Source organism: Rhyacophila brunnea, unplaced genomic scaffold, assembly GCF_057557595.1.
Source record: "Rhyacophila brunnea isolate RB1 unplaced genomic scaffold, BYU_Rbru_1.0 scaffold_5, whole genome shotgun sequence".
Taxonomy (NCBI): domain Eukaryota; kingdom Metazoa; phylum Arthropoda; class Insecta; order Trichoptera; family Rhyacophilidae; genus Rhyacophila; species Rhyacophila brunnea.
The window spans coordinates 45,877,711-45,902,130 of NW_028233170.1; the positions used below are offsets into that span (position 1 = coordinate 45,877,711).

The 24,420-nt window shown below is 33.8% G+C and overlaps 1 protein-coding gene across 21 annotated transcripts in view; it reads left to right on the forward strand.

Moving 5' to 3' along the window:
* Nucleotides 1-24,420, forward strand: part of by (focal adhesion protein tensin) — a 779,028-nt gene that overhangs the window by 721,366 nt on the left and 33,242 nt on the right. For all 21 annotated transcript variants that reach the window (XM_085955416.1, XM_085955417.1, XM_085955418.1 and 18 more), the window contains one exon: nucleotides 15,219-16,056. In XM_085955416.1, the coding sequence (XP_085811542.1) occupies nucleotides 15,219-16,056 (838 nt within the window). The remainder of the gene's footprint in view (nucleotides 1-15,218; nucleotides 16,057-24,420) is intronic.

Sequence of the window (24,420 nt, forward strand, 5' to 3'; positions counted from 1 at the left end):
GATAGGTACGTATTAAGGGTCCAGACAGGAGAAAGATGGTACTTCAGTGAAACGGCAAATAATTTTCAACTATAGGTGCGACGAAATTTCGGACTGGCTGGCGATCGTGATTTGTTTCGTGATGGCGACGGGGGTATTAATTCTTAAATCGTGTAAAGATGACTAAAAACTTTACCCATTTACTTGAAAAAGAAAACATGTCAATGAATATATTATTATTATTAGTAACAGAACAATAATCATAACATTAAATGGACGCATGTTGAATTTTTATGACAAATTATGTTTTGTTCTGCACGCGTCATTTACCCAATTTTCGCGTCGCGTAGTCTCGATCGTTTTAGACCGTGCCCCAGCTGAAGTATAGCCTTAAATATACCTACATGTAAATCAGTAAGCAACGATATGCTGATGAAAAGTGCCGCTTAGCAGCCCTTTAAGTATACAAAAAAGCCGTCTCTCACTATTTTACAAGGTTTTAAGTCTCAAATGATGTAGCATACTAGTAATTGTCATTTTTTAACATACATTTTGTGCAAAGCTTTTGGGCATACGGCATACCAATAACCATAATATAACTTAACATTCTTCCAATAAACAGTATTATAATAAATCATTTTTGTGCTGTTGTCATGCAAATTTTACACATTTTGACAGTGCGTAGTAGGCGGTGACCTTCATTACTGACAACTGAATTATTCAATTTTTACTTTATACCTAAAAATAAATCACTGAAAAATAGGTTGTGTGAAACCCCTTTTCACTGTATTGCCCAATTTGTTTCAAGTTGTAAATTTACGAATTCTTGCGGACCCGGTTTGAAACCACTGGCTTAACCTGTATTATAATAATATATATGGCAATACTTATAATTATATTACCCCACCTGGAATACTATACGTATAATCAGGGCACAGAGCCTCACAATGTAAACACGATTCGATTAAAAATGTCTTATTAGTTATTTTATTACATACCGATTGTTAACCGTTGCGTCTATATGTACGACACTGGTTCTGATCCCACACACGGTTGCCAACGTCGAGAAACATCAAACGTCTTCGTCATTATATAAATATCGTTCTGTCTCCGCTTTATTTCTTCCGGAGACTTCTAAATCCCTTCCGGTCCGGCAACTTAACGATACTTAACGTAAAATTAGATATTCTTTGTTTTCTTTGTGAAATATCTCTCGCGGAGGGCTGATTGCATAACGTCTGTCAATGATTTGTAAGGATACAAAGTTGTCATATGTATAAAATAATAAATTAGTGTTGTTTTAATCAATATCACATTGCCGGAATTGGATCTACGTATTAGTTATGTATCCAGCTACTAGTTAAAAGTATTATCTTTATCTCTCTCAGAACTAGCTACAGTCCACTATAATAGTTCACGTGAAATCATTGTCGCTTTCCCTCCACGGATTGTTTACCTATTATAATATTTTATGGACAAAAAATAGGTTCTACATTATTTAAAATCACCTTTAGTATTTTATTATTTATAGATGCTCCCATCATCAACCAGATACAGAACATTCGTTTCGGCAAGTGACAAGCTATAAAAATAGTTTTATTATTAATATATTTAAATCAATATATTATATCAATAGCATCATGCTGCAGTAAAAGGGTTAACTGTCATATTAGTTCAACGTAATGCCGCTAGATGCCACTGCAATAGCAATTTTCCTTGTTAAAAGAATCATATATTTTCTCATGTAAAAAACGACCAAGTAAAAAATAATGGTATATGTCAATTTCTTATATATGTTATATATATATTTTTAATATGTTTTACGTCTTATATTTTATTATATATAATAGTTAATATTTACGTAATATTAATCCCTTTTCAAAAATTAACAGAATATAATATTTGACGGGAAGATGCATAATTTTGACAAAAGATAAATTTTAACCGTTATTTTATTATTATGCTATTTCATAGTACTGCCTTTTTGAAATATACAACCTTAATTAAATATTGGGTGATTTTTTTTAGAATCAATAATAACCATGTCCTTGCTTTTTCGTACAAGGTGGTTGTTAGTAATTTTGAACAATCACAAACCCCCAGGGTTTGAGAAAAACACATAAACATTTTGTCCTGATCGGGAATCGAACCCAGAACTCTCGGGTGGTATATTAGGTGATTACGTAATAAATGGCTGGTTGTTGTCATAAAAATGCGCATATTTCAAGTCTCGGAATAAAATTTTGTCAATTATTTAATTAACATAATAATTTAATTTTGATCGGGACCGGTTTCGTTCGCTAATAAGTCACTACCAACAGCTATGTATATGATGACATTGATCAATATTTAAAATTTTCGTGTCTGATATTTTTTAAGCAGTAGTATCGTAAAAGTACACATAACACAACTACCATTTTAGCAAATTGTGAGTTAAGACTTTTCATTAAAAGAGGGAAGAGTATAATAGTATGTATTGTTAAATATTTTTATTAACACTGTTACTAGAAAAATACGCCTTTAACGTATGTGTTTATTCATTTATCGCATAATATTGATTGCACTGATAAGATAACTTACACAATAAAATAAACACGTGTGTTCTGATACTCTTTCAAATTTTTGGCAGTACAAGTATGGCAATAATAATTGTGGCCACCCGGTCACCAGTGCTGTGGTAACACGTCCGATGGCCATCAGTGGCACAGTTCTCGTAGTTTGCTTCCGTTGCCACACTAACTTTAAATATATTATAGTACGACCATTTAACGTGGTAAATTGTCGTGTATTTTGTCTTCAATAAATCAATTATTGATCGTCATTTAAATGTTTCTATTATAATTTTTGGCAATGGAAAACAGTTTTATCCGTCTGTAATACTCTAGTTTTTAGTACAAGTACGCAAAAACATCGATAATTCAGAGCAATTATTAATGGGAAAACAATGTATTAACCGATTGATAATGTTATGTTGAAGGATTGAAGCGGATGAAACCGGCTCTGCGCATATATTCTATACACAAGACTGCTATCGAGGGTAGTTTTTCATATTTTTTGTTATATTTTTTTACAATAATTTAGTTGTAATTGTTACAATAAATCGTATGTTTTAACAGCACATCTATTGGTTGTGCTAACTTTTAGAGCGAGAAGACTGTTTGACTGTTTAGACGGATACCTTATTGTAACAATTATAATACCTCTATACAAACATGATACGCCGATAGCAGTCTTGTATATAGAATAAATGCGCTGATCGTTATTATATGTATGTGGAATAAATACGTATACACATCATGTGTTTTATTTTAATTAAAACTGTATTGAGTGCTGGCCTGTCTTTGTGGCATCCAGCTATGCGCCGTCGATGGCATATTGACCGGACAACTGTAGCACGGAGTTTTCAAAAAAATTTAGACTATCCCTCTTATGGAGCAGAATATACTTCATCAGCCCCCTCCTCCTTATAAAGTGAGTCAAAAATGATACATTTAATTAGTTTAACAAAAAAAAAACTCTTAAAAATGCGATGTTTGTTATTGCACAAGCAGAATATATTATCACTACCCAAAAATATATAAAATTACACGTGTTGGCGAAAATCCGTTAAATTTAATTTTTTTCTCTCTTTATTGTGTTAATTGTCAAATTCATGGTGAAAATTCATTGTATTATAAACTCAATTTAATAAAACGCAAATTTTAATCGTACTTATTACACTTTTATTAATTAACATTTTCAACTGCCATTTCAAATGTCCTTCTGAGGCGGACGAAACCGGTCCAGCGCATCTATTCTATACACAAGACTGCTCCCAGTTGCTATCTAGGGTAGGAAAGTATCCAAGTATTAGCACTTATTGTAACAATTACAATAAGTCAGTTGTAATTGTTACAATAAGTGCTATGTTTAACAGCACCTCTCTTGGCTGTGATAAATTTTAGAGTGAGGTAGACAGTTTTGACGGTTTAGGCGGCAAACTTATTGTAATTGTTACAATATGTGATAATATTTAGATACTTTCCTACCCTAGTTACCCATAAAGGCTGAAAGCTTGTATGTAGGATAGATGCGCTGGACCGGTTTCGTCCTCCTCAGAAAGAAATTTCAAATATTAAGACTACTACTACCAGATACTAATTAATAAAAATGGAATAAGTACGATATAATTTTGCGTGTTATTAAATTAAATTGATAATAAATGTCATTTTTGTGCGATGTTATATAAGAATGCTTGACCACTTGAAAACACATAAAATGATATATGAATACTGGTGGAAAACTGTTTAAATATGATTGTTTTCCACCCATGCCTTCAGAACACATGAAATGATGCATACAGGAAAAAACATGAGGTACTGATTTGTCACCTACCGCCTTCTTGTCTCCCAACGGGCCCTTTAAGTCATGTATGCCATCTGTCACACGGAGCCGACCGAAGAAAATGTGTCCAAATCAATTAATACATTATAAGCGTCGTCTCTCACCGGCCAATTTGTGCCTGCCGCGATACAAAAACAAAACAGGGCATTCTCACAGTAATACGTCACCACGAATCGGCGGGAGGGTTCCCGGCTTCTGCGCGAAAAACTCCTCGCAATGGCCTAATTCGTGACTCTATCGGGATTCTCTTTGCTCTGTCAGATAGTTGGAGATGTCCAGCGGATGTTTGCGCAAACAGGACGGAAATAACCGCAGCCGTTCTCAAGTTACGGCGCTGTCCGTCGACAGGTGTGGCTTGAGAGCACCTGTGCGGGTCGCAGGGGGATCGCGTAATACTGTTATCAACTTTCCTCGCCGTCCATTGTTGTGCATTGTTTTATCGGAAGCATAAAACCGTACGTTTTCCGCAATATTCTTTTGAACATAATATTTATTTAAAATATTTTAATTAATTTTCCAGCTTTACAACTTAGTGCTAATACTTTGAGATTTAAACTGTCGTGAAGTAGGTACTCAATGTCGATCTATCTATCTAGGTCGAAATAAATAAACCAAATTTCCATTAACATGAGACCTTTTACTGAATTTATTCAATATTTTGCTCTTACATTAGAACTCAGAATTATGATTTAGAGCAGGGGCTCCCAACCTTATTTTCAGCATGACAACATTTTTATAGACACCTACATAATACAGGAAAAGAATACTAGTTGCAGACCTACAACTTATCTGAAGAATGGGATGGGGGAGCGACTTTCGAAAACTACTCAATTAAGACTCGTAACTGGACAAAATCTGACGTTCGAATGAAATTTTCAAAATGGCGTCCTATGGTTGTTTGTAGTTTTTGGCCATTCTACAGATAAGCTTGTAGGTCTGTACATAGAAATCTGACAAATAAATATTAGTTATAATATTTTTAAAAAATCCTATTCAATAAACCTGTAGTGATGTTTTAAACATTATTAAATATAATGAAACAGATTCAAGGCTCGAAATGTACCGGAACGCACCGGAGCGCCGTTCTGGTTCATAAAATCTCCAAAATTATCGCTCCGTCTCGTGGAAATATTAATTTGACCGCCTGAGCTAGATATGTCATATAATAAAAAATCTAACAGACTTATTTTTATAAAATATATATACAATTAGATAACAACGTTAATATTTTCATAAAATTATCGAGCGCTCCGGTTCGTAAAATTTTCCATTTCGAGCGCTTGAAATTACGTTTTTTGTTCAACCATACATCGTCGAAAAAAATTAAAAGTACACTACCAACCGTTTAAGTCAGCCATGTATACAATTGGCAGCTTTGACAGCTTTTACAGCGATAGTAATAATTACTGATGGCTCTTAGAAAAACTAGTATGTTTAGAGTTAGCTCCTTATTAATGATTCGAATTATCCATAATAAAAACCTTGGAAGGTTCTATATTTCCGATTACACTTTGCATAACATCGTGAAAGCCAGTGACTATGTCAACTGAGAACGGATTACCCGTATTGGATGAGAATCCTATCGGCCACTTACACCATTCGATCTCCCGAGACAAAGATTCCGAATGTATTCATTGTGATAATTTCACTTGTAGCGTTGTTTTATAACTTATATGTGCTACACTGCTACAGCTACATTCTTGAATAACTTATGCACGTTGGACATCTGATCTTTGTTTTTACCTGTCCCCAGTATATAACACACTAAGTATAGTAATTTAAATCGTAATTTATAGAATAAAAAACACAAAATTCAATTATGAATGTAATATTCACAAGTAAATTTTTCATAATATAATTAGTAAATAAGATTTTTTCGTTTTGGAGAAAGTGATAATATGATTGTTTCACAATGTACCATTGATATACTACTAGATGAGGAGTTCCCATACAAGTGTCATTTTAAAAATGTACCACAAAAGAAGATATTACAATTATCGCCTTATAATATTTCCTTGTAGGTATAATGCGTTAAGACCGTTAACATGGATTCCCGAATTTCACCCGTATTGCCCTGGCTGTAAAACTAAATTTGCGTTCTTGGAATAGTGACCCTAAGGGTGTCTGCAACCCAAAGCTTGCAAGCTACCAAAAATTCATGTCTGAGCGGACAGAGCAAGTCGTCATGCGCTGACTATTAGTTAGAGTAAGATGCAAGCTAGATCGGGCTTACTCATAATTATTGCCAGGTCGTTTTCGAGACAAATATTAAGTGAGCTTATATCGAGTTAGGTTCGCTGATATTAAAACAGTAAGTTTTAACACTGGCTGAGTCGCTGAAAATCGGGCTTCATTTTAAGAAGCATATGATTCATCCAGTAGTATATCAATGCAATGTATATATTAAAAGTGAATATACTTTTTTTTTAAAATAATATCATTCATTTTATATTATCTGTATAGTTCTGATACATTTTCATTTACAATCCATATAGTCTTTCATAGGGTGGGTATTAAAGTTAAGTTAAACGGCATTTTTTTACGATGGCTGTTTATCATTCGCTCAACTCAGTGGATAAATACTTTAGATGCAGCCAGGCACATATTGAATAAAAATAACAACATGACTTATTCCAGCTGTGGGATTCTAACACGTGACCCATGACTAATTCAGATGCTATTCTATTCACTACTCCACTAAGTAGATACACTTAGTATGGACAACGTTAATAAAATATTACTTAAAATAATACGTGTATAACCACAGAACTAATTATTTACATTGTTAATGCATCTCGTTGACAACAAAATGCGAAGGTTTTAAAACGATCCAATTGGCCATGTAGAAAACCTGCATATTTAGGTAAAATTTTCCGGTGTGAGGAATACTATTTATCCAACTCATAATTCGGGGAAAGGTAGAGTGTATCAGAGGAGTTGGAAGAGATTATCTTGGCCACTCACCCTCTGTAAGTAGCTAATGTTGCCATCCTAATAAAACACCAATAAGGCGTGTGAACCAATGTATTATCGTCATTAATTATTCACCAAAGCAGAGGTAGTTTGATTTTTGTTTGAAAGTCGCGCCGTTTTAACAAGATACACTGCCACGGCAAAGTTAATAGTATAGGCTTTTAGAATTCGTATGTCTAATAAGGAATGAGAGTTAAGTTGTCCTTCGTCATTGCTAACACATTAATATTATAAGTTAAAAATCAATTCCATAGCCGTGTACATTTACCATATAAATGTGCTACGGTGTAAATTGGTATCAAAATAAATGTATTTGGTCGACTATTAAGTACCTATTATCAATTACCTATCCTAGAATCGAAATCTTATCGAGTATCCTGCCATTTCTCGTAAAGTACCATAACCATGGCCCCCACATCCTGAAGTGGGCCCCCTACCTTTCTCTAAGGGTAAAGTCAGTGTGACGCGCTGCAGTAGCATTATCCAAATAGTGTATTTCTAGCGATTTTTTAATATTTTTAATATGTACGAGTACATCCATATGAATTATGGAGTTGTCGAGTATCGGTACATAGTACAAAATTGCATCTAATAAGCAAATAGTTTTATTAATAACATCTTTCAAGCAGGCGACTTTTTTTTTACTATTTTGAATTAGCGAATTTGTGATCTGTGTGTTTATCTCACTTTTCTGGTCGGATCCCGGGCCCCCGGGCTAGAGCCTTGTCAGCCCCCCCTTTATGAGGGACATGACCATAACCCTAGTGTCACGCTACATGTCCAAGGTGTTGGCGATATGATGCGACTGAGCCACGAAAAGACGACAAATAATAGTCACTTGCAATCTTCGTTAGAAGTTGTAAAGATAGGAGTGATAGGGAACTAACTCAATCCAGTGTTATAAACTGAAGTTTAATACAAGCTTAAAGTTTACTTACCCAACAATGTCAAAAGTTTCATTTGTTATAAAATTATTATTTAGCACCTACTGGTCTGTTTCTAATTTGTTATTAGCCAGTTACTGTTAATTTAAATTATTCCTACGCGTAAACGTTGCCTTATTTATTAATTAACCTGTCATTCATAAACCGTTGTCTATTAGATCGGACATAGGTAGAAAAATAATAATTACTTGATAGGCGGTACTAATTAAGGCGCTGGATAGATGAGAGGCTTGAGTAAAATTTGATTATTCCGTTAAGTGTTCTTAGAATTCTAGATTCTTTTTTTTACTATGCCATCAAAATTTACTTCGATCGTATAATATAACTACAGTGCCATTTTAAAATGAATAACCTTTATTTTAGGCGATTAGCAGATACCTATATGTGACTTTAACGTTTTAACTATACAAGCATCTCCCCCACACCCTGAAACTGCCCCCCTACCTATTGCTAAAGTTAAAGGCAGTGTGATACTTTTTCCAAATGGTGTTCGAGGTAAAATTAGGAGTATTCAGTGTATTTTTAACGATTGTTTTGTATTTTTTAATACACACATCCACTTGAATTATAGAGTCGTCGAGTATCGACACACAATACTACTCAAAAATGTATCGCATAACGATACATTTAAAAATGTATCGCATAACGATACATTTAAAAATGTTAATATATCTAATGAAATTAAAATTGCGCCGCAGGCTACTTTAAAAAAATTCTATTAGAGCAAATTTGTGATATGTGTTATCTCACATATTTGGTCGACACGCCATGCTGGGCCCCCGGGCTAGATAGGGCACTGTCAGCCCCTCCCTTGTGGGGGCCATGCATACAAGTGCTTATAATTTTGCAGACACGATAGTATGTAACGATGTGATGGAATAAGATATAATTCAACGTTATATTAATTCAAATAATACACGATAATATAGTAGGTACAATATACTCTCAAGTATGTGGGGTAAATTAATGGTGTGGAGTATTTTTTTATAACAGCACGCATAAAATAAACATTCCTAAAATAGGGTCTCCTTAGCTAACTCGATGTACTTCTTTGAACTACTATAGATGTATAATTGTATTTTCACTGCGTTTGTATGTTTATATTATATTCTCTTTTTATATTTTCATTTTTATCCCTTTTATTACATTTATTTTTTCTTTCTTCTTTATAATACTGTTTCATGTCATGTTGTGAACGTCTTAAACTTATAATTTGTAATGTCCACAATATGTAAAAAAATAAATAAATTGAATTGAATTGAATATAGCCCGACCCATTTTTTTTTTATTTCGTCTTGATATAGGTAGGACTATGCAGACTATTTACATGTTTAATACGTAATCCTTAGTATATCTAATTTACGCTTATTTGTGAGAAGCAGTAGTTTGTATTTTTGGCAAGCAGCAGGTATTGTATTTAAAAACAAACCATTTCGCAACTTTCTTTCCTTTTTAGCAAACATGTATTTTCGATAACCGAAATGTACACAATTCGATATTTATGTTAAATGACGTTTTTGTGTTTTAAACGTAAGGTTAGGTTTTAGCGTTTTTCCATTGTATTATATTATTTTCAAATTCAATATACCCATTTGTATTAATTAGTCAACAAACAAAAACTTACTTACGGTAAATTTAATCAAAATTAAATTGGACATATTTTAATTATTGAAATGTAATATTGCTTCGGTGCTGGATTGTCCAGAATGGACAAAGTTTTCGAACAAAGCCAAGACCCGCCAAGAGTAAGTAATGCCAAAAATGATTATGATGTCATATTGTGTGAAATTGAACATAGGATGTTTACGTATTTTTTTTAATAGATTTAGACCATTTTTAGAAATATATTCCTCACTTATTCATGTATGAGGGTAGGAAATACTACATAATATACCTACAGCTTGTGATAAAAATGTAAACATAATTATTACATGCCTCATCAGTTCATTTCCTCAGCTATTCCATCAGCCTAATTACATTCATCAGTTTTCAAACAGATTTTTTTCAAAACCATAGTTTATCACTTAAGCCACTCTTCTACCCAGCTCTTCAATTATTATTAAAACGAGCGTTTGGAATTTTTTGCGCAATTATAACGTCGCGTTGGACTGAAGAATTTGACAGCTCTCATATTCGTATTATTTGAGGATTTTTTGCCTACGACTATTTTGACAACATCTTCTTTCAATTTCGACCGTTGAATTTATTTTTTAATATTTCTATTGTGACGAAGTGAGGTTTTTGTGTGAATATCTGTTTATAATAATAGTATACTGCCATCTATTTTTTTATTACTGGCAATGATGTGTCTAAATAAGTTGATAATCACAGATCACGGTAAAAAATGTATTCTAAATTCAACATTAATTCCGCAATCAACCAATCAACAATAAAACTGCCCTATTTTCAGAAGCCGGATGTATTATATTATCGACATTTAGGCAAAACTCACGATCAGCGGAAGTGGATACTTATTTTAAGCTAAATACTAATAAATTCCGTAAAAAAATACTTTAAACGGGACAATATTACTAAGTGAGCCTAAATACACGTTTCGTACAGTTTTCAACTTTCAAAGACTTATTTATGAAATTTTGTTCTTGCTTACGAATTTTCCTTGATGACGTATTTGAACATGTCCGATCTAATAAGATCATAAATATGGGCCTCCAGATTTGATAGAGAATTGTATTAACAGATTTAGTTTTTACGAGAAACGGATGTCAGCCACTTGCTCAACCTATTATGTCCATACTCTGACTCATACACAAATTGAAAAACAATATTTGAACTTGCCAGACCCAGGATTCGAACCTAGGACCCGCGACGCTATAGAGTATAGACCGACGGCTGTGGGTTGGTGGGGAAATGACGTCGATGCACTATAATTTAATATTAACTGCCAGGTACTACTCCCCATGGGAGCAAGTTTGGCGTGGTGTAAGATTTGCTATTTAATTGTGAAAATAAAATTACTGTACTTGCTGGAAATTTGAAACATTGTTAATGAGCGTTGCGCGTACGTGACAATTATAATATTTAATGCATATCATGATACAGATGTAGATATTGAAAATAACACGTTTATCTCATATTTCTCTACATTTGAGAATCGAACTTTCTTACAAACACACCCAGAAGATGACGTAGGTCGTAGATTATGTTTGTGTTCCCTGTAAGCAGCTGCTTTTAGTCGTTGGCGAGCGGCAGCGGCTTGCCTGTGCGGTATAGATTGTGCAAAAAACACTTTTACAGCGCTTTTCGGTTTGCGCGTGCTACAGTTTTCCCGTCCATACACACGGGCTTCCCAATACAAACCGGTTTGCGCAGGTAAGCTTGTTGTAAAGCATAAGCGTCTAGCCGGCGCTTAAGTACCTATCTCACCTGTACTTGTGAATTGTAGAAGAATTGGACTACAGGTTATTTTATATTAAAAACAATCATGTACACGCATGGAAACAAACTCGTGTTTTTGTTAAATCTAATGTAAGTGAGTTAATGTTAGATAATATTATGAAGCAGAATGAAAATACAAAGATTGTTGTCATCACCATTATCAACAGATAAAATACGTTGTAGAATCTGACTTTGACACTAAAATGCATTTCTTTTGAATATCATTCAAATTATAGAAACATGAATAGTGTGCAATAAAATTAAATGTCACGTTCATTTGTTTTATTTAAACTTTGTATACAATAAGATCAGGTTTTCCGAATAATGAATTTTAAATTTGGAATAACGGAAACGGAAGTGGTTACATATAAATATCTGAAAATACCCCTTATGATTTAAATGTATTATGATTAGGAAAGTTACCAGTCTAAAGCCTCCATGTTCAACAAGATAACATGTTCGATGATTACACTGGGCGACTTTACAGGCAGATTATAAATTCGCCAACAAACAGCTCGTAAAGAAGCTCAATGTAATTGAGGCTTTATTCAAGCTATGACTGATGTATAAAGTAATATTTATATGTACGTATTACTTACGTTTATTTAAAACAATCATTTGAAAATAGGAAAAAGAAATCCGCAAAACGTTCTCAGTGTGAATAAATAAAAAATTTAAACACCTGTCATTACAATATGCATTATCTGAATGTCAGTTTCCTTCTTTCCGTGACTTGCAAAATAAACAGCTATACATAATTGTCAATATTTACCATACGATCACGCCTGTCCTTGCATGATTAAATTTGACATTTCGCACGTTCTCTCAAAACAAAACATAGATGCGACTGTGAGAAAATTACTCTCTCTTTTCTTCTTTTAAAATGTCATTCGGCGTCTATGAAGTAATAATCATTATCTATGGTTACTTAATTATGACAGCGCTCCACATGCAAAACCGGTAAACCGATCATTTTGATACTAAACAAGGCAAATGTATTGCCACATTATCGAAAAATTATGCAACGGACAGTTCGAGAGATTCGTTCGAAATAAAGATGCGATATTAATTAATTATTTGAATGCGTTGATATATTCAATGGGCGAAATATGTGAAAAATATAAGAACTCTCAAAGCGACTGGCCAAGCCTGTCTATCCGTGTCCACTCATACAAAATTAACAGATAAACTCTGGTGTTGAGATTTTGTATGAGATGATTTGTATCCTGTGAATCAATTTTTGAATGCAATCGTTCTTACCTCACCGCTACGAAGAACTGAAATACGCCACCGGAAATACGTTACAAATTACTATTGGCATTTCTGCCTAGCCTAGGTAGAAAATCCGTCTCGTTTACCACGTGAATTTGTGTACGTGAATCTTTTAGTACATATTACATAACAATATGTACATGAATTTTTATACGCATGTTGATTATGCGTCCAGTACGCCTGCCAAGCCATCTGTCAAGCTAATGAAAACGGTTGCCAATATGATTTTATGTTTGTATTTGTGGTATTGTTTAGAATTTAGATACACTGATACCTCTCCTCCACAGTACTCTCTGAAGAGGGCGTGAGACGAATACCTCTTTGCTAAGACAGTAGGCACGGCACGTACTAGAAATATTTCTGTTCAGATACAAGTTATTATAAAGTGAAACTACGATATTTGGCAGCGCTGTCTTGGTGTATTCAGATAACTATTACGTTATGTACAACAAATCTTCTCTGTTCTGGCAGAACACACTAACTGGAGAATACTAGTTTTGAGTAATTTGACTTTGTTAAAATGTTTGAAATGGTCTATCATGTGAGTTTATTAAGTAATCGTAAAAAGGATGACTTTAAAATAAAGACTGTTTATTTATTAAGAAGGTTTCCAGACGGTAAAGTTTGAAATAAGGAACATTTTGGTATAATCAATATGTCATTTTTTCGAATTAGTGTCTTCTGCCAGAACAGTGAGGAAATTATCTATGACAAAATTATTACTACGGCCTGACGTCAAAGTCCGTAACGCGATACGAGAGATATGCAAATTAATGCTGACATAAAGTCACTAAAAATACAATGGATTTGCCTCTCTAAAGATCTTCTTCTTCTTATTGTGCCATCCCCTAGCGGAGGTCGGCCACCATCAAGGCGATCTTAGGTTTGTCGTCTACTACCCGGAACAGTTCCGTGGAGCTGAAATCGTACCAATCACGGAGGTTTTAAGCCACGAAATGCGGCGCCGTCCTCTGCTACGCTTCCCATTGATCTTTCCTTGAATGACAATTTGGGGAATGCTGTATTTTTGTCCTCTCCTAATGTGGCCGAGGTACTGTAGTTTCCTGGTTTTGATACTATGTAGAACTTCTCGGTCCTTCCCCATTCGATTGAGAACTTCAACATTTGTCATCCGGTCAGTCCAAGGAATTTTGAGGATGCGTCTATACAGCCACATCTTGAAAGCTTCAAGTAAGCTTCTAAAGATCTAAGGATGCGTTATTATTATAAAATGAGAAAGTATGTCCTCTTGTAGATAGGTACCCTTTTCTAGTCACTTTGAAACTGCATAAAATACAAGTAAACGAATAAATTAAATCCATGATTAGTTACGATCCTTATGGTCGTTTCTTGATACATCTCAATTACATTTCAAACTGTTTAACCCGTAGATATTTAGATATTTTAATCAACGAAACATACGTTTAGCTTCTTAGAAGACTATTAATCGGTAGTAATATGAATATAATTAACATGGCAATGCAATCCTAGATTTGATCTGAGCAACGAACTCTTGTACGACAGAATTAAGCGCCTTACATGCAACAACTATGGCGCGCCGCGTTACATCACGTTATTATCCAAAATCATAAATAATAAATATTTAATTTTCGACACCTGTTCGTGGTATGGATTGGCGTTTTGTAAGAAAGGTGCTCGAAGACACTTGACGCTTTCATCTCGGAGGCGGCAGTCAGTGTTTTAGCGGTGAGTTATTTCCGTGAAAATAGTTCCGCTTGTCCGAGAGAAAATTAATCGAAAAGTGAGGTTATGTTTCGTGTTTTGATTCGAAATAAGTGATAACTGGACTTAACGCAATAATTACGTTATGGTGTGCTAAATGCAAACGTTCGTATTTTTTTTAAAATCACATACTATTATAAGGACGCGGAAATGACACAGCATTTGATTAATTTAATAATATTATTGTTTATAATTTATATAATAGTCAATAATTCCTCGTACTGCCAATGTTTACTTTGTGTTAATCCATATTGTGTTCCGCTTAGAAGTGAATGCGGTATTTTATATGTAAATATATAGCAATTTACTGATTAATAATAACTACCGACATAGTATTATTATAATTATGCTGATTTTTTATTCTTTATACAAGATATCTCGTGATATTACGATTCAATTTGCATATTTTCAGTAGTTCTATGAGGTTTTCATTTTTTTAAATCTGTTTTTATGTGTATAAATGTTAATGTTAGAGTTATATTTCTTAATGATTGAAATGTTTCTAATATTTGTTTTTCTTTGTTATAGGTGCACGAGGAGGTGAACCGGAGGGTCCCATCTACGCTACGGTAGCCCGCCGAGCTGCCGCAGCCTCGAACGGCGTCCAAAACGGAAGCTCATCTTCCGGCCAGCCAAGAGCCGTCTCCAACGGCGCAGGCGGACCTTCCAGCCCGCTGTCCGCTTCGATGGATTCCGGCATCAGCTCTGCCGGGCGCCGACAGGGCTCCCCGTCACCGGGTGCCAAGCGGCGAGAACTAGACGATTTACTCCGTGACATGATGAGAACTGTGGAAGCCTTGCCAGGTCCTGCCGTCAGCACCACCGCGCGGAATGACCGCGAACGAGACCGCCCTCACAGATCCCACTCGAGCGCGGCGACCGACACAGCGCCAGTCTACTCACAACAGCCGCACAGGTCGCAGAGTTCCGCCAGTGATATCCCGTACCACGCGCGGCCGGATTCGCGACCCTTCACATACGGCACGCCAACCCCCGACGCGGCGATGCTGCGCTGTCAGCCTGGCCTCTCCAGCCCCGGACTGGTGCGAAAAGCCCTGCGTCCGACATACAAAGAAGAAGACCCTCTGGATTTCAAGATCAACGGATTCAATAACGCGCAGCCTGATGCTATCGATGGCTTGTTCACGACCGACGCTAATGATTTGTATCGTCGGAGGGAGAGACGAGAGGCTCTGGCTAGGTCTCCGAGTCCTAACAGAAGTTTGAAGGGAGTTATTGTGAATAGTGTACCACCTCCTTTGTCACCTGTTTTGCCAAGGAAGGAACACCGGCTGCTGAAAGAGGAGACGCTTACCACCACCATTAGAAGACCAGGATACAACAATCACGCCCCGTCATACGCAGGGTAAGTTTTCATTATAAATAATATTATATTCTAAAAGATATCCTAAGTTTTAATTAGAACACATAATTATTAAGATAACTCTTTATGTTACTTGTTAAGGTATTACAGATTAATTAATATTCTTCATAACTACCCTATAACATATTTGGAAAAGACGCGAATAGAAAAAGATTCCTTAGTTGAATTCTAACAAAAAAATCTGCATTATTGAGAGAATCACTAATACAGATTATAATAAATCTACTTAGTAACCGATGAATGGCTATAATTATATGCCAAGATAAATATTTTCAATGGCTTAAAATATTTCTCTTTGCTATTGTAGTCAGTAGCACTTGGATAAACATTTTTTTTGTGCTAGCTTATTCACCATTATATGAGAGCTCAAATTTGAATATATACGCGTACTAAACAATATTGCTGATAAAAATATATCCTGGAGCTATGACGGTGTATTATTTTATTGATTTTTGCTGCATCAGAGATTAAACTTGTTCTCATTTTAATATTAATTTACAAGCTTCTATAATAAAGAGGTTACATTACTTGCAATCCAATGCGAGATTGCAACTTGTAACTTTCATTCGCGTTGCAAAACTGAACACTAAAATACAGTTCTACTTTTCGTACACCAGAATATTTGCGAAACTTCTCAATTAATCCTACGCATTGAAACTGGCAGTTAACTATTCAGGTAGGAAGATACCTATAGATATTATAATACCTGCTAAAACACATAAATTATTAAACGTTTATAAGAAGACAAAAGTGGTCAAACAACTTCATTATTTTTTATTCGTGTGGGTGCATATGTATAATCTGTTTTAAAAACAGTAAAATGCTGTGCTCTTCAGTTTGTAAAATTCCCCTTTAACTAATGAGTTACCAACCAACTTATCGTTATCAATTTTGGCACTACAACCCTTGGTGGGTCTTAGTATCGTCCGATCCGCTGGCACCACTTTCCAATTGCATTTAAAAACTATCTTGAAACACTCGTGTACCTACGTGTACAACAAATCAACCTGCAATCCAAAATGACTTTCAGTTAATTTAATCATTCGTGATAAAAAAAATTCAAATTCACTTTGCATATTTGTTCTAAATAACAACAACAAACTAAAAAACATTTCACTTGACACTCATCATTTCAATAGATTCGATTCAGCGTCGTCTAGTAATAATTTGATACTATGAAATTATTTTTACAACACGTGTTTCGTCTATCTAGGAGGCATTATAAGAGCAACATATTTCGATCGTAATAAAGTGTCAGCTGTACTCCATACTTTTATGTCATCTAATGCTCTACTGAGTTATCCCACACATTCAACAAGGTCGACTTCCTATATAATTTCAATTTTTATATGAAAAAACTATTGATTTACGCTTGTCAGTCTATATTTGAATGCGCTGGTAATTCATTTCCATAAAAAAATTAGGCATAATATTTGTTTCTGTGATATTAAATCATAAATCTAGCCAATATTACATGAATTTGAGATACAACCTTGGACGCATAGTTGTTAGTAAATTCTGGCGTAATTAGTTTTACACAGTTTTCTTATTTGGTAATGCGAAACAGCCGGAATATGATGGATGCGTGTTCGAGTCCCGCAAGGTACGCGTCATTTTTACAACGTTTTTCTTAGCTCGTATTCTTATTTGTCCGGTACAAATCTTGCAATCGATTTTAACAAACTTCCCGACTAGCTAGACATTTGAAACTTTTAGAATATATCAGAACACGATACGAATGCATTTTTTTAATACTTTTAGCCATCTTTAAGTAGAATTTAATTCATTTTCAGTTAATTCTGTTTTGTTTGAAAAGTTATTTCGATACCATTATTGGTTTCTAGGGGATCCTAGCAACTAAATTATTAATATATACGTGCGTTACTATGGAAATCAATATGAAATGACGTTTCATGTTTCATTATTCAGTATTTCTATCAAGTACATTTTTTTTTTTGATCTTTTAAGCTAGTCGAGTCAAGTTTATATGATTCAACAGAAAATTTAAAAACGTTGTATATAAAAAGTTCTTTTTATCTTGTAATTATTTTGTAATCAATTTAATCTTTGTATTCATCTTAGGACCCAAGTTGTTTCTAGTGTGTTAAACATCTAGCAATTATTCTTTTAATTTTGCATAGCTGAAATCCATAGATGTATATTCCTGCTGTTATCTCCTAAGTGTTAATGCCTCGCACAATAGAATTTCCTAAGTAATTATCCATACACAAGAGATAATAATCACCTGTGTGGGTGCATCATATTATTTAACGTAACATATTTAAAAAAATGAATTCATAATATCAATTTTTGCGAACACTCCGATACAAAATAAAATAATTTACGCCCTCGGAAATTACTTTGTATTATAGTACGCATACAAAATTATTTATTATTTACAATATTTAAAAAAAATCTGTATTTTATTTATAGGTGTCTGATCATTATTTTTATATTACATTATGTATAGCAGTACGCTTTAACTTCATATATTGTAGAGTGGTCTGATCATTATTTTTATATTACATTATGTATAGCAGTACGCTTTAACTTCATATATTGTAGAGTGGTCTGATCATTATTTTTATATTACATTATGTATAGCAGTACGCTTTAACTTCATATATTGTAGAGTGACTTTAAAATGTATAGGTAGTAACAAACCGCCCTTCAGCTACGGACGAATACAGGGAAGAATCACATGAAAAGGGGTGGATTATTTATGGTAGGGGGGTTATGTAAGGAGAAATACTGTTTTTAATAAACTGGTTTATTGACACAGTAAAAATTACAAGATATTTATTATATGTTTCATTACACAACGCGTGTGCGGAAGGAGTAATTATTTAAGAACGCGTCTTATTGGTTCGACAGGGATGTCGAAATTGAATTTAAAAAACACTAAGTATTCAACATTGAAATGGTTTCACAAAAAGAGAGTGTTAGTAGGGACTCCTTATTTGTCACATATATTGTATTTAGCTTTGTTTGGTACTTTCTTACGAACGTATGGGACCTAAAGAAAGCTAACCGAATTTGAAAAATGCAGATATTTCACGCAGCAAGTGTGGTGAAATAGTAACATGTTCAATGGGTCTATTCTATACTTATCGACCGCTAAAGTGATAAAGTGATAAATATTATCAAACTTAGGGTAGGTTTGTATCAAAGTATTAGCACTTATTGTAACAAAAATAAGATGTTTGTAACTGTTGGAATAAGTGATATAGTTTAACAGCAGCAAGAAAGGTGCTGTTAAAATATAGCATTTATTTCAAAATTACAAACATCTTATTGTAATTGTTACAATATGTGATAATACTTTGATACAAATCTACCCTAAGTTTGATAATATTTATCACTATATTACTTTAGCGGTCGATAAGTATAGAATAGACCCACATATCAGTGTATTGACATTTGCAGTAGCTATCCATGAAGTATCACATATTTTAAAATAAATAAACAGCAAAGATAAGGCATTTAGACATCAACTCTTTTATGGATATAAATACTTTTTCATATAACCACATTCAAACACATATTTTGAAGTCGCATGAGTCCTTTTGATACTTCACAATATTCAACCTCATACCCAGCAGTGGCGTGTTTCGAATTTTGTTCCTAAAATTATAAGCATAACAAAAGTTAAGTGTTTAAGTTCGGCCCCCCACCACCGTTACGATACTTAGATCACGTAGTCTTAAAAAATAACGTTAATGCATTTTATTTGAATTGACAATAGTTGTGCGATGAAAAGTGTTGCATATTTTCTGTAAATGCATGTTGTATTTTTTTTCGTATATTTTCAAAACCTGGCTATAGTTTGATGAATTTTAATGATTCAGGAAAATAAACAGCTTAGACGGGTTAATATATTGTTTAGACTTTTTGACTAAAATACTGTAGGTACACAAACAAATTGATCCCATCATAAAAACGGACACTCTACTCGCGTATTAAACCATAGAAAAATGTAATATAAATAAAACTAAATACATTTCAAATAAGTCCATATAAATTACCTTATTAATGTAGATGTTAACCTGTTTAATAATTCTCTATTAAAAGTTGTTACTAAATACTAAAATAATAAGTAGAGACATAAATAAATATAATATAAATAAATTCACATAGGCTACGCTACTGTTGTGTGCAAAGAGGAAAGCAGATAACACCCAGTTTTTCTGCCATGACTGCTGAATATGTTTGTTGACTGAATATTTAGAATCAGTTATCTTAAAACATTTTCACGGGTTTATAGCTCGAAACAGCTGTCATGGTAAATAATTCAAATATCTAATCAACCATTTCTTTTATTCAACGAATAATTCACACGATTTTGAGAATGTTTGGCTAGGAGATGGTATACGGAACCGGAGGGTAGGTTGGTTTGACTCCCAAATGAATAACTCAGAATTTGGTGCGTGGATGAAATGAACCCTGGTTTTATTATCTCCTTCCAAATAAATATTAATTTAATTATTACAGGTACGTTTACAGATTATAATTTAGATGTGTGAAATCACGGTTATGCGCTCTGACGAATTGCGAAGTCGATCGGGCAAAGCGCAACGATAACCTTACGGTTAAATCTTTGATAACTGGCTGACATATTGTTTTCATGTACTTAGTGTTTTTATAGTGATTCGATACAATAACATTCCATATATTGAACATACTCATACATCCCGTCGATCATCGTATTTTTTTCATATATTATTTTTTCTAGTGGGTATATAATTATATCTGAAGTGTTTTCAAGTTACGTATGTTCAATTCAAATATCGTTGAATTCATAAATAACAGTTTCAAAATTATTCTAATAGTGTTCTACCACGTAAACCCAAGTTTAATTACAAAAAAATGGTTTTGTGGTTAGTGCAACAAACAACCCATTAAAACAAATGAGAATATGCAGTTGCGGGTTATTAGATCTATACATACGAATACGAATCATCTGCGACACACTAACACAGATGCACCAACCGCGACAGGCAATTAAGCAGAGTCGAAGCGGTCGCTTAATTTTTATTCCCAAACCTGTTTTTTAACTCTTAAACTTGATATCGTTTTACTTATTTTTTATTGGCATATCAAATGGACTTAATATGTTGTAAAGAAGGCAAAAAACCTGAAATCGATTGGTCGGCTGTGGTTTTATTATCCCCTGGACCGACCGGACGTTTGTGTAACTAAATAGTGAAGGATGTATTTTTTTTTTCAAAATGGCGCTTGTGAATTGTTTTGGTAGTTTCTTTTTAATTATGTTAATTATTATTTTAAGTATCTTCGCAAATCGTTTTCCCACCAAAGACTAGTTTTTAGAAAATTATTATAATAAAAAAAATACATTTTGTACATAAAATATCGTATTCATTAGTTTGCGTATTATTCTGATTATCGCCCAATAGTAATTGTTGTTCGAGGCAACACAATGTTCTTCAACTTGTAGGACCTTATTGAAGCTCTGTTTTAGTGTGCATACTTAGCAACTTCAAGTAAGTTACAACAAAAAGTCTTGGAGTGATCCGTGACGTCGGTTAATAATTAAAATAATACCTACTTTGATTTAGAATACAAAAGCCGATCGCCAATAGTACCTAGCTCAATTTGGAAAACGATTCAGAGAAATTTAAAATCCGTTACTTAAAATTTGTCGCAATTAAGCATAACGCCTTTAGCATTGTGGTCTATGTGCATGGGCGCGATACCCGAAAGATGCAGGTTCGATTCCTGCGGGGTGTCTTACTTTTTTCAAAATGATTTTTTCTATTGGTTATAATATATTTTCTCAGAAGTGTTTCCAAATTATGGATGATTACCATTGGATTAGTTAAAATTCCAATATAATGCAGTAAAAAAAATCTTAGAATAATAATATAACCTAGTTTTTTGTGATTTTACCGAGGGTTTGACTGCGACTCGCTGTCATATCGCCTCTTCTCTTCTAGAAGGGGATCCGCCGATCAGATCCTCACTCCAATTCTGTTTAAGAGCTTTACAATTTTGCCAAGCTCTTCTGTCTTACCCACCGCCAGGGCACCTTTCATTTCGTCGACATTCTCATAGATATCCACAATTCGCAGCTGTACTCTGTGACGTTCATATTTAAGACATTGTACGTATGTACAATGTCCTCTAAAAGTCTAAAACATCACATTCATCGCAGAGCTGCGAATCGCTTCTTCCCATGAGAACATCAAATTACCCATTATGTACCCTGTTCTTAACCTCAGTATTAGCTTAAGCTCGCTCCTCTTCAAAGGAGATCTCTACAAACCAGGGCACCAAGCGTGGTGATGGTAGAATAGATTTACTCCACTTATTCACTTTTCTAATGATGTCCTATGGTGAAAATCTATCCACATGCTTTGGCACATTTTCTTTATAGCCTCATTCCAGTCCAGGTTTTCTTGTATCCACGTAGTCCTATTATTAATAATGCATTTTTCTGAATTTTATAATTTATAATGACCTGATCTACTGTTATTTACCAATATCTCAAAATAATTTTGAAATTTCATTTCATTTCAAAACGAACCACAGTAACTGTCTGTTTTGATCGATGGGGTTTGGGTATTTGCTTTAAGCATTTTTGCATAATTTATTGACTACATGCAATCTACCTATTGTGATTTTTTTCGCGTATAAAACACGCCACGTTTAACAATTAATATATGCCAAAGAATTCAATAAGATTTTTTCACAAAGGCATTTGATTATATCGATATGATGTATACGTGTCGCCTAATTTGACTGTCAAAATGTGCCCGCTGCCCACTTTTTTTTGTTCCGGCCACGATCCAAAACAAAATTATGTAAACACCTAGCTGTAGAATTCTTTAATTCAGTTGGTTTTTTTTGTGCTGGTATCCTAACGCCTACGATAAATGGTAAACGAAATCGGATACAGAAGGACCTTATAAAAATAACAGAGGGGAACTTAATCTTATAATACATATTTTTTAAATTGAAAAAATACGTAAAATTCTTGTAAGGCACTTGTTATATTCGTAACCGTTGTTAGTCTTAACCCATAGCTTACGGGCCGCACAAAATTGTGTTTTTGCCAATTACTTTTCAAATGCAAATTAACACGTTAATTACAAAATTAAGTAAAAGGGCCCGTAAGCATTGTGTTAAATGCAATGGACCTGTTATTATTATATTTAGACCAAAGGCGAATTTTTCAGGTTGACAGTGAAGATCCGACATTAATAGTGCACACTAAACTATGTCAGTCATACTTATTTCTTTTTATTGGACTAGAAATACAGATTGCAGATGGTGCTGATTAGATTTTTAAAATTCATTTAAACCCTGCCTAAACTAAGTCATCACAGTGGGGGTAGGCATTGGAGATCCGACAAAAATAGTGTAGGTTCCTACACTTTGTTAGTTATATTAATTTGTTCTCATTGAAATAAGACCAACCAAAATATTCTTCAATCTATAAATTATCACAAAGTATGTATGATTGAATGACATAATTTTAGATAAGTACATATTTTATAAATGTACGAATATTTTTTATTATTTATAAAACATGGTTAGGTTATTACTATTATATATATTAGGGATTGAATTACGCAGGGTTTAATTGAATTTTAAAAACTAACCAATACCATCTGCAATAATATGTATTCTTAGTTCAATGAAAACAAATAAATATGACTGACAAAGTTTGCTTTGCATTATTTATGTCGGATCTCAACAGCCTATCTCTACCCTTCGTCATTGATTTAGACAAATTTAAACTAGCAGTGAATTAAAAAAATGTAAATGAAGTAGGTACTAATCGTTTGAACTATCGTAGGAGCAAATGCCCAATTACAATTTTCGAATTCAATTTTTTAACACAATGTTAATTAAATTTACTACATATTATTAATATTTAGTAGTTTACTCGTCACTCTATGCAGACCACATTCTTAATAATACGCAAATTTAAATAAAAATGCATTTCCATGTTCCTATAAATATAATAATTATCCTAAATCTGCTCCTGTCAATAATAAAATTACCGATGTGGATGAAGACATTATGTATTTATTTTTAAATCTCCAAGGGAACTGATTATTTGAAACTATTATGAACTTATGTTATTTATTGGTTTAACTTCTCCGACGAAATACCCATTTATATATCGAACTAAACATTATTGGTGATTCACTGATTACACTGATTACTGATTATAATATGGATCGTGTGCTTATTGTCAGAAGAATATTCAAAGTTTACCGCGACTATTTTGAATTTAGAAAAGTAACTAAAAATTATTGCCTGCTAACAATAATACAACTCCCAAAAAAATGTTATTGGCTATGAATTATATAGAATCTT